The following is a 12,060-nucleotide window of genomic DNA, read 5'->3' on the forward strand; positions in this document are numbered from 1 at the left end:
AGGGCTGCAAACCAGACGATCTGTTTAATTTAATAAAGTTATCGTCTCTTTTTGACTTTGACTTGACTTAGCTGGGGCCCCCTTAAATCCATGGGTCCATGATTAGATAGATTTTATTTTAATTCAACTTATAATGATACGCTATTTTGATACTTGTATCCTATAAACTTTATAATTATTTGAGCCAATGTCGCATATCACATTCTGAAATTACACGTTCGTGTTCTGCGATGAGTTTTGAGTTTCTTCTTAGAGAGTAGCTGTACGTATTGCCCTCTTTACCATAGGACACATGGGGCACGTGCCCTGGGTCCCCATCCTACGAGGGCCCCGAAGACCAACAATTTACGAAATTAAACCAAAAAATATCTAACAAAAGGGCTCCAAATTCATGGGTGCCCAAAGGCCCCAGCATAGCTTGAGACGACTCTGTACGGTACAATCGAATATGTCAGTTGACAAATGATTATATACATTTGACGACCTCCGTGGTCGAGTAGTGTGTACATCGGTTTTCACGGGTACGCCGTTCCCGGCCGAGTCGATGTCGAAAAAGTCCATTAGTTTTCTATGTTGTCTTGGGTCTGGGTGTATGTGGTACCGTCGTTACTTCTGATTTTCCATCAAAGCACTCAAGTACTTTTGCTACTGCTTACATTGGGATCAGAGTAATGTATGGGATGTTGTCCAATGATTATTTATTAAAAAAAAATATTAATGATTAAAGAATAGCACGAAATACAAATATTAAAAAACGACTGTTAAAAAAAAGTAATATTTTCAGAATTATGTAAGGTGAGGTGAGGTGAGGTGAGGTGAGGTGAGGTGAGGGGGGGGTTGACAGTTGTCAAACTATATTTAAATTGTGATATTGTTAGCAGATGTAGCATAGAGTACGTCATGTCACAAAAGGACACCGCAGAGCGTGGCTTTGTGAATTCCTCTGCTGTAACTGTCCCGCGCCACGGAAGATTACTTGGTGGCAGGCTTTGTGCAAACTCGTCTAGATAGGTACCATCCACTCATATAATCTACCACCAAACATCAATACTAAACATTTTTATTTCTGTTTCAAGAGTGAATCGGTCAGTGTAACTACAGGCACTAAGGACATAACATCTTAGGTCCCACGGTCGGTGGCGCAATTTGCGATAGTGACACACCACCAGGTAGCTCAATTGCTTCCTACGATATAAAAAAAGAAAGGCAATAAAACAATGACATAGTAAAAGTATCGTTTAATTCTCGAATACAGATTACAAATGACATTACCATCATAAACACAGATTAAAAATAAACATCACTTAACAATTACATAATACTATTTATAGGAATCGACGAATAAAAACTTATTCGGTAAACGAGTCACGTTCACTTCGAAATTGATTGTTACGAAAATTAAATAGATTAATGTTCGAGAATAATTAAATTACAAGCAACAAAAAATTCATTTAAATAATAACAGGATAAGAGTTTAAATAAGAAAATAGACAGAAATTGGAAGAGGGGGAAAGGTCGCCTGGAGGGGTATAACGCTTTATCCTTACGTGGCGACTTCTGCGAGTTCAATCTTCTGTGAGTAGTATAACTTTTAAAATTATTTTTAATATACACCTTAAGAGAAAAGCCAAAAACATAGATTCAACATTTGACAGCAAATTGTTTAATCTATGATATTCACTATGGATTTGCGAAAAAATGGCATTTTTAACGTCGACAAAACTTATCGGAATTTCGGAAGTAAATTGAAAGTGTATATAATTAGTTACGTGTAATAGTGTTGTATTATAAATAGAGATATATTAATCATAAACTCTTAGTGTGTACAATACATACTATAAAATACCTAAATTGAAGGTTTGTTTACCATTTTTCCTACTTGCATTGGAATAGGCTATAGACTATTCCAATAGATATTATAATTGTAATATCAGATTTATATCGTAACGACGAAGTTTGAACCCGTCTTCCTGTAAATTGTGCATACCTACAAATGGCATATGCCCAAAACATTTATAATTCATGGTTTGTAAGTAATTACTCATGAATTTGTCGTTGTATTAAAAAATAAATAAAAGAACTTCGTTCCAATAAAGAATAAATACACTTTTGTTAATAAACATTGTAAAATAAGATTTTTAATCTTTAAACACAAGAGATGACATAACTATATATCTCTCCTCTTTCTTATATATGAGTAAGCGAGATGGAAATATACGGTGTGAAGTTGTCTATTTGACACTCAACTTGACACTTAACTTTCTCTTTAATAAGCGACTTCATCTTGTAATAACCACTCTCATTTTTTTTTTTCTACTGTTCCTAAGGAAGTATAACTTGTCTGCCGACCAACTTTTTAAAGTCGAGCAAAGCCACGGACGTCCACTAGTCAATAACAAAAGATTCATCACAATCTTATTACATTTGTAAAGATGTCACGATGAATACTCGTATATAGTGTACATAAATGGTGGCCATTGAAATCATTTATATTTTAATGAATTAATTGTCTCTGTTAATAAAATATACTAAATTTAATTATAATCAGGGCCAGATCTACCATATGGCTTTTTGGGCTTCATCTCAGGGCCCCGTAGATTTAAGGAGGCCTCAGTTAAGTCAAAAATAGACAATAAAGCGAAAGAATCCATAACTCTATTAAATTAAACAGATCGTATGGTTTGCAGCCCTGCGAGTCCTGCAATTAATCAAACTCATTCAATTAATTCAATTCAAGTCTACGTTCAGATATGTCTTAGGTGGGCCCCTAATTAGTGTAATGAATCGCCCCCCCCAAACTTAGGTCCGGCCCTGATTATAATAATAATATACATCGTATACGCGGACTCGAGACAGTAGAGAGCGGACGTAGAGGCGTGACGGTACGAGATAGCGTCGTGACGTTTGACGGCACGAGACACGAGTCGGTCTCGCCCCCAAACGCCCATACTTATCTCACATTAAGAAACGTTACCATGTGTAACGTACTCGAGACAGTAGAGCGGACGGAGACGTGACGGTACGAGACAGCGTCGTGACGTTTGACGGCACGACGTACGAGTCGGTCTCCCCCCTAAACGTCCATACTTATCTCACATTAGGAAACGTTACCATGTGTAACGTAACGTTAAAATCTCATCGCTACCTAAATAAACTTCACAATAGTACATGTATTAGATTAGCTGCACTTTATTAAATAATTTAAATATAATAAGTTGATAACCTACAGTATTATAAATAGCCGAACAGTCTGTTTGTTCGTTTAAACGCTTTAATATCAAGATATACGTATTCCATTTTTAAAAAAAACCCTTACGAAACGGTTGAAACGAAGTTGTTTTTCCCAATATATTCTTCTATGGACTTCGTCCGCATATTATACTTAAAACCACAGGAGATCCATCTATAATCACACTTCTATTGTAACCTCCACCCTTTTCTGCCTTCCTTATCCCCGGGACTTCAACTGTTTCAGTACAACTTCATCGTATATAAAAGAAAGAGACCGAGAGAAAGAGAAAAAGAGGAAAAGGTCGCCTGGAGGGCGCATAACGTTTTTTCCTTACATGATGATTTCTACCAGATCACTCTTCTGTAAGCCGCGTTAAAGAACTCCGTTCCAAAAATCGTGATATCTCATTTATTTAGAAAGATTATTTTGAAGGTAACTCAGTGGTAGGGCTTTGTTCAACCTAATAGGGTAGGTTTATAATAAATAAATAAATATTGGACAACATCGCATACATTACTCTGATTCCCAATGTAAGTAGCTAAAGCACTTGTGTTATGGAAAATCAGAAGTAACGACGGTACCACAAACACCCAGACACAAGACAACATAGAAAACTAATGAACTTTTTCTACATCGAATTGATAATCGAACCCGGGATTTCGGAGTGGCGTACCCATGAAAACCGGTGTACACACTACTCGACCACGGAGGTCGTCAAAATTAGGTTTATTCGACCATACACCTTCTGTCTACGGTCCCTCGCCGACATTGCCTTGCTAACATCCATACTTGTTTACAAGGCATGCCTTTTTCCATAAAAAAGGGAGTGGGTCGCTCGAATAAACAGTAGTAAGTGGTCACCACCGTCTATAGACATCAGCGCTGTACGACATATTAACCAATGGCTACTAAGATGTTATCTGCCTTATGCATAGAAACCGGAACACAACAATACTGAGTATTACTGTTCGTTGGTACCATCCGTGCTTGCACAAAGCCCACCACCAAGTGCTCAATTAACATACATTTTCATTTATAGCAAACAATATAAAAATATATATAAACATATTAATTATTTAATCATCATTAGCGAGCGCCGCGAATTTATTAGCGATCTCCGTTTGATCGTCGTCGTCCGTTTCGTCACTTCCATCCTCAGAGCCGGACCTCTCGTTTCCGGAATCCGATGGGGTGGGAACGGCTTCTTCATTGGTCAACGCTTGCACCCACTTCACGTACTTTACTTCATCGCAGTTCTCGTACTTATCTGGAAAAGAGAAAAAATATGTAGTCTTTTGTTTTATGGTGTAAGTGGGCGGACGAGCATATGGGCCACCTGATGGTATGTGGTCACCACCGCCCGTAGACAATGGCGCTGTAAGAAATATTAACCATTCCTTATGCGCCACAAACCTTGGCAACTATGATGTTATGTCCCTTGTGCCTGTAGTTACACTGACTCACTCACCCTTCAAACCGGAACACAAAAATACAGAGCATTGCTGTTTGGCGGTAGAATATCTCATGAGGGGAGGTTGGTACCTATCCAGACGGGCTCACACAAAGCCCTACCACCAAGTAATTAATTAAAGTAGTATGGTAGTCTTACCAATTTCTACCTGGTGAGAGGGGTTACATCCTGAAGGAGGGGGGATATAATCAAATATCCGTCCCTCCCCTGGTTCCTCCAAGCCTCATAACAATACATCAAAAATCTTATCTTTTAAATTTTAAAAAATTGACAGTTCATACCCCTTTCCTCTGTGAAGTTGGGCGGTCGGAGCCAGAGACATATTTTTCCGTCTAAAGCCATTCGTAATATATTATTCGCAGCGCGATATGTATCCAATCTGAAACGTTAATTGATTTAAACAAAATATTTAATGATTAATAATTACCCCCAAAATCGAAGTATTTTTTTCTGTTTAGTTCATAAATTGAACAATTATTTAATAGCTAGTTACCAAACTAGCTAGGCTACGGCTTCGCTCGCGTTTTAGGAGGTTAGGTTAGGTGTTAGGGAAATAAAAGTACTATTATAAATTCAGAAGTAATGATGTCTGTCTATCTGTTGCATTTGTGTAACCATTGAATCGATTTGATGACATTTGATATGAAGCAGTCTCGAAGTCTAAGAAAGGACATAAGTTTTTTAAAACATATGACCATATGACCGACCGCTCATAAAATCCGGGCGTAGTCGCGGACGAAACTAGTTAATATTATTATTTAGAAAGCAAACACAAATGTTACAACTGTCAGTCTGGCTCATAATGAGCTAAAATAGCAAAATTATTTAACATTAAATATACATTAACAAGACCAACCTAGCAGACTTAGCGGTCAGGTAGCTACGTTTCTTGGCCCAACCGTCACAGATGTCTCTCGGCGACCAAGTGTCGTCGTTCTCCGGGTGATCCATTCTTAGGAGGGATGGGAGGTCCAATCTCTCTGCTAAATATCTGTAATTACATCATCCTTCATATTGAAATCAATTAAAGTTTTAATTGTCTATGTAGTAAGGATCAAAAACTATAAATACTTTATTCAAGAATGCAAGCAAGAACTTATAAATCATCATTTAACAAGATTGATTTAAACATAAAGCAACGCTGGCTAGTAGACTCTTCTTTTGAAATTAAGTTTTTAGCTTACTCCACTAAGCGGTTCCAATAGTTGGTAACGGTTTGGTCGGCTTAACTTACCTTATAGTCGTATACGGCTCCCGTAGCTGCGCTATTGGGTATGACCCCATTAGAATCTGAATCGACCGTGGTACTTTAGACGGAAACACTAGACCGGGGCAGTCACAAAGACGGACCTGGAAAATTAAACATTTAGTTGGTGGTAGGTCTTTTTGCAATACCGCCTAGGTAAGATCATAGGACATAACATAAATGATCTCAAGGTTAGTGGCGCATTGGTGATGTAAGGCACAATTACAATTTCTTAATAATGTCTTTGGTATGTGGTGACCACATACCAAAAGACCAGTTGTAGATGCACCAGCAGATCTTGTACCAAAAAAAGTTAAAGTAGTTTAGTTATGTAAGAAAAGATTTATATTTCTCACAATACTAATGTCTAACTGTTTTCACAGCGGTGTCCATCATTATTAAAATAATGTCTTTCTGTTATCAATCAAATATTAATACATTGTATTCTTATAAATCGAGTGTTTCACTTATATAATGTTTAAATTATTCGTTTGTTTATTCTGGATCATAATGAGCCAGGCTATCAGCATATTCAATATTAACATTAAATTATGGAACAGTTTATACAGACTCCTACATTGAAGTCGAATAACTAAATCTGACCTGCGGTGTCAAGAATATAGTCTGGAAATGCTTGGTGTGACCTGGAGTCTTGGAGACGGATACAACTTTCTTCCCCATTATCGCGTTCATCAGTGACGACTTGCCGACATTCGGTTGGCCGACGCATCCAATCGTCAGAATACCGTTTTTGTATCGCTCGTGAGTATAAAACGTCGTATCGGACTTTTCCAAAATCGTCTCACCTTGAAGAAAACAATTTGATTTAATTAAAATACTTGACTGTCAAATGACCCAAAAATGGTCACTGGTAGTCACTTACACAGGCACACACACACTGTAGTCTTTACAGGGAGGGGGAGGTCAATGTGTATGAACATCCACATCAAACAAGCAAGATGGAACAATCTCCAAACACCTTTAAGGAGTCCTTTGCCCAAACTCAGAGTAACCCTGAATGTTTCCTCAACTCACCAACTTCCGTTTCCTCGTCTTCATCGAACTCCAAGTCCGTTTCTTCTTTAATTTTTCTATCCCATGACGTCAGATCGACTTCATCGTTCACAATATCTTTACAGGCTTCTAGTATTTTCGTGGCTCCTTCAGCGCACATCCGCTGGCGACCCTTGCGTCTCCTTACTTGGAGGCCTGTGGACAAATATAAAAATTGGGATAAACTTGGTGTATAATTTACATTTACATGCAATGTTTAGTATATATTTGAGGTTGTATATTTTACAACAATGTAAAAGTGATTAACTTAATGTAATGAGACCTTTTGGTCATTCGTTTCGAGACTGTCAAGTCCTATCCGAGTGTCTCCACACATACCACAGACTGTCCGCACCTCACTGAGATTGCCTGGTCTAACCAAGACTGTGACTATGTGGTCCTAACCTAACCTTACCTAACCACAACTAACTGAGGCTGTCAGCACCTATCTGTGACTCCGAATCTGGAATATCTGGTCCAATTCGAACCTATCCTCACTTATCTGAAATTGTCTTCACCCATCCATGATGAGTCGAGATGGCCCAGTGGTTAGAACGCGTGCATCTTAACCGATGATTTCGGGTTCAAACCCAGGCAGGCACCACTGAAATTTCATGTGCTTAATTTGTGTTTATAATTCATCTCGTGCTCGGCGGTGAAGGAAAACATCGTGAGGAAACCTGCATGTGTCTAATTTTCAACGAAATTCTGCCACATGTGTATTCCGCCAACCCGCATTGGAGCAGCGTGGTGGAATATGCTCCAAACCTTCTCCTCAAAGGAGAGGAGGCCTTTATCCCAGCAGTGGGACATTTACGGGCTGCTAATGCTAATGCTAATGCATCCATGATTGTGATTGTGGATATGTGAGAGACTGTCCACTCCAATTCAATACTGTCTGTACCCATCTGAGACTGAATACATTTATCATTTTATTCACTAATCACTCACCGCCCTTGTCACTGCTACCACCGGTTAGATTGTACCCCGGGCACGATGTGAAATAAACCACCCGGAGTCCAGGACATCTCTTCGTCAGGAAGTCCTTCCAAGCCGCCACGACGGACGCTGGGACGAGATCTATCTTATTCAAGACTAATATCATATTCTTCTTCTGATCGTTCACGACGTACTCGTAGAGGGATGGGGGAAACATCATACCCTAAAAAGGTAAAATTGTAATTAAGGAAGTCTTGCATTTTATATATATAAATTTCTCATATTTATACTTAACTTACCGCAAATCTAACATCAACAATAAGCAGCAGAATGTCACACATCTCCAGCACACGCCACAGCTGCCTCCAGGTTTCCAGGTTCAATTCGAAATAGGACATTTCGTTCCAGTACGGGGACGCTTGCAGCGCTTGGATGTACTCCTGGAATAAAACATTACAATTATTCAGGTACCTTGCTGAACAGATTAGGGCCAGATTTTATATCATCATCATACATCAAATGGAACTGACTCACTCTGAAATACTTCTGCTCCTGAGCATCAAGCGCAGCTGGGGTCATGCTGAAGTCCCATGGAGGTCGCTTTGGGAATGATAACTCCTTGGGGAAATAGTCTGTCGGATCTATTTCCATCTCTTTCTCGGATACCGGGTTCAGAGCTTTCCTGTTAGCGACAATTAAGAAAAATAATATATGTCAGCGGGAAACTACGTATTTAAGAAAAAACACGTGTTAGTGACACATTAGTGAAAACCGCTAAGGAATCCGTTGAGTAGTTTAAAAGATCTAAGCATACAGATGGCGGGAAGAGAATTTGTATTTTATACTATGCAGCGTTTAGTTAGTGCCGTTATAATCCCTTGTCCCTTGTGCCTGTAGTTACACTCACTCACCCTTTAAACCCGAACACAACAATACTGAGTATTGCTGTTTGGTTGCATATTTTAAACAAAAGTAATCTTAGATAAATTTTCAATCTCAATAATTTATATGTGATTTTATAAAGAATATATTCGTAAGCCGTTCTGCCCGATTTAGGGTTTACTTAACATGGATAGGATATCTTCGTGAGTGAATGGACCTTTATATATGTTATAGGTAGGCAGACTGGCAAAAGGGCCTGATGTTGCAAAGTGGTCATCACGGCCCATAGACATTGAACTGTAGTAAATATTAACGGTAGTTATCATTAATTTCTCATATCACCAATGCGGCACCAACTTTGGGAACTAAGACGTCATATCCCTTTTGTCTGCTAAACAAGAATACCTATAGCCTATTCCAAATCGAAGTAGGAAAAAAGATAAACAAACCTTAGATTTACGTATTTCATGCGATTTGCTAGTAACTCAGCTACATTGTGCACTACTAAGACTTTATGACTAACATATCTTTATTTATAATACAACACTGTTGTACTTAACTACTTATATCCACTTTAATCTAACTTCCAAAATTCAGATTACAGATCAGTTTATTCGACGTTCAGAAAGCCGCTTTTTTCCGCAAATTCATAGTGAATATCATAGATTAATCGAGCTCTCGACGAATGATATCGCGTCAATTTGCTGTCAAATATTGTTTATTTGGCTTTTCTTCTCTTATAGTTGGAATAGAGTATAAGATTAGCGGTAGAATATCTAATGGGTGGGTGCTCAATCTAAGCATAAACAAACGGAAACAACTCACAAAGCATCCTCTTTCTTCATCTTAAGTTCCTCATCCGTCTCTCGGTAGAACTTGAGGGCGTATCTGTTCGCATCACCGCGACCCCTCGAACGGTTCGGTTGGTAGTTGACTGATACCACGTCATAGGAATTCGTGCCCGATGATGCTGAAAATCGATATTGCGGTTTGTAATTAAACTAAATAAGTATAAGTATATTAAGGTATATGGGGCTAAAGGACCACCTGATGGTAAGTGCTCAGCTCTGCTCATAGATATTGGCCCCGTTAACCAATCCAGACATCGCCTATGCGCCACTGACCTTGAGAACTAAGCCGTTATATCCCTTGTGTCTGTAGTTACAGACTCACTTCTCAATCCGGAACACAACAATATGAAGTATGGCTTTTTGGCAGTAAACTATATAATGATTGTTGGTACCTACACAGTCGGGCTATCACAACCAAATGTTGAATGTCATAGAGTCTCCTTTGAATTATGCTAGGTGGCCAGACCCTCGATAACAAGTGCAACAAAATGTAATGCATGTAAGCATATGCATATGAATTCGTGTGTACGAATATGCAAGCCTGTGTATGTGTGTGGGTCATGTAAATATATATTAGTGAGTGGATGTATATGTGTGAGTGTATGAATTTGTGGAAGTGTATGAGTGTGTGGAAGTGTGTGGAAGTGTGTGGAAGTGTGTGTAAGACCATGTAAGTGTAAGAGTGTGTGGAAAAGTGTGGAAGTGTGTATCTATACCCATAATAATTAACTTACTGGTCATAAGCAAGGTCTTATTCTGCTTCTTTTCTTGTAACTGCTGCTTCTTAGCCTTCCCACTGAAGGGTGTTTTACGCCGAGCTTGCGGCATTGTGATGCTATCTATCAACATTACAAATATTAGATTAGTACATTGCAATAAATAAACAAAACATAACTAGACATTAATGAACGCAACAACATAGTCTTATAATATAAATAGAATAATAGTGTTAGTGAAAAAGGGTTGAAAGCATACAGCCAATAATATACATGTGTCTCAAAATTGAATGATAATTTAATTTAATCTAAGAGGCGGGCAACATTATTCTTTCAGATATTTTTTTAAGATAAAATGTCATTCATTGATCGATTCTGTTTGAAAATGTCATCCAGACAGATTTCATATTAATATATTTATTATAATGTATTAAGAATTTTTTTTGGTGAATGATTGAAACAACAGTAGAATTATATTATGCCTAATTATAATCCAATTTTCTAATGTATTTATTTCATTTTACATAGAATACCATTGCTTTTTTTTATATATCTGTAATGTTTAAAAACACATAGTTTGGTTGGATGGACATTTGTTAGTCAATCACGCCAAAATGGCTGAACGTGAACAGATCCGAATGTCATTTGGTATAGATTATAGTCTGGAATAGCACATTTATTATCCCGGAAAAATATCCCTCAGGCATAACCAAATTTTTTAAATATATATATTTAAATATTAAACTTTATTGTAATATCGAAATATGTTCAACATCAAGCAAAACCATCTATGCTTGAATAGCAATAATTAAAAAAATCTAATAGTAAATCTATTAAAAACCTATTTGCGTAATTATTACTCATTTTCATCTTTACGATTTTTTTTCATGTAAACACACATTTATGTTGATATAAATAAGGAATATAAACCGAAACATCAAGTAAAACATTTTATGAAAACGTGGTTTAAATTACGGGACTTTTTGTCCTACTTGCCATTATAATTACACTAAAAAACGCACTTATAAATGATTGTGATATTGTTAAAGACCATTTGATCTTCGAGCTAACAAAAATGCACCATGCCAGTCATTTAACTTTTATTTAACAGTTAAACACGCTAAAAATTTCATTTTATAAAACTTTCCATAGCGGCCATTTTAATTATTATACTATAAATATATTACCTTAGACTTACTCGTAGGCAGTAAATAATGACTATACTTTTAATTTTTTTTCTTATAATATAAATAGACTCGTTTTTATGTATTCTCGAAAAATCCAGGCTTCAGCGACCGGCATCAACAAGAATAATAAAATGTTGACACTTTTAATGTCAAAATGTCAATCGTAATAGCGAATTACCATATGATTGTCATTTTAAATATTATTTATTTATATAGGTAGCAATTATTTATATTGATTACTTACTTAAATATAGAAAACATATTTATTATTGTATAATATATAAATCAAAAAAGTCTTGTGGAAATTTTTAGTACTATTACTTAAATATTCAAGTGCGATATAATTTATAATATTTGTCCAATTGAATGTGTTTCGTTTTGACTCTTAACCAAATTTCATTTCTTTAACATAATGTGTAAATTTTTAATGCCATAATAAATATAGTGTCCGTCCTTGATCCTAAGAGACATTGTCAATTTTGT

General features: G+C 37.0%; 1 protein-coding gene across 3 annotated transcripts; it reads right to left on the reverse strand.

Moving 5' to 3' along the window:
- Positions 1 to 3,863: 3,863 nt before the first annotated feature.
- LOC125075336 (guanine nucleotide-binding protein-like 1) lies at positions 3,864 to 11,714 on the reverse strand. 3 transcript variants are annotated; one of them, XM_047687062.1, is made up of 13 exons: positions 11,578 to 11,696; positions 10,409 to 10,513; positions 9,649 to 9,793; positions 8,476 to 8,623; positions 8,241 to 8,381; positions 7,954 to 8,164; positions 6,985 to 7,158; positions 6,553 to 6,755; positions 5,938 to 6,053; positions 5,560 to 5,694; positions 4,985 to 5,082; positions 4,296 to 4,499; positions 3,864 to 4,248 (listed from the first exon to the last, which is right to left on the reverse strand). In XM_047687062.1, the coding sequence occupies exons 2-12, from the start codon at positions 10,500 to 10,502 to the stop codon at positions 4,309 to 4,311; spliced, it is 1,656 nt and encodes a 551-aa protein (XP_047543018.1). In that variant the 5' UTR covers positions 10,503 to 10,513; positions 11,578 to 11,696; the 3' UTR covers positions 3,864 to 4,248; positions 4,296 to 4,308. The 3 variants fall into 3 exon arrangements, with proteins under 3 accessions (XP_047543018.1, XP_047543016.1, XP_047543017.1); XM_047687060.1 differs by having other exon boundaries at positions 3,864 to 4,499; positions 11,578 to 11,714; XM_047687061.1 differs by having other exon boundaries at positions 3,864 to 4,499; positions 11,589 to 11,696.
- Between the last annotated feature and the right edge of the window lie 346 nt (positions 11,715 to 12,060).

This window comes from Vanessa atalanta, chromosome 30, assembly GCF_905147765.1.
Source record: "Vanessa atalanta chromosome 30, ilVanAtal1.2, whole genome shotgun sequence".
In the NCBI taxonomy this organism is placed as follows: Eukaryota; Metazoa; Arthropoda; class Insecta; order Lepidoptera; family Nymphalidae; genus Vanessa; species Vanessa atalanta.

What these genes read in the sequence shown, in the direction of transcription:
- LOC125075336 (XM_047687060.1), bottom strand. Translation starts at nt 10,502, where the DNA reads ATGCCGCAAGCTCGGCGTAAAACACCCTTCAGTGGGAAGGCTAAGAAG. An exon ending in AGGAGCAGAAGTATTTCAGA is followed by an intron (nt 8,382 to 8,475) that starts GTGAGTCAGTTC and finishes GTTTTATTCCAG; the next exon opens with GAGTACATCCAAGCGCTGCA. An exon ending in CAACTTCACAGAGGAAAGGG is followed by an intron (nt 4,500 to 4,984) that starts GTATGAACTGTC and finishes TCTCTTTTCCAG; the next exon opens with ATAAGTACGAGAACTGCGAT.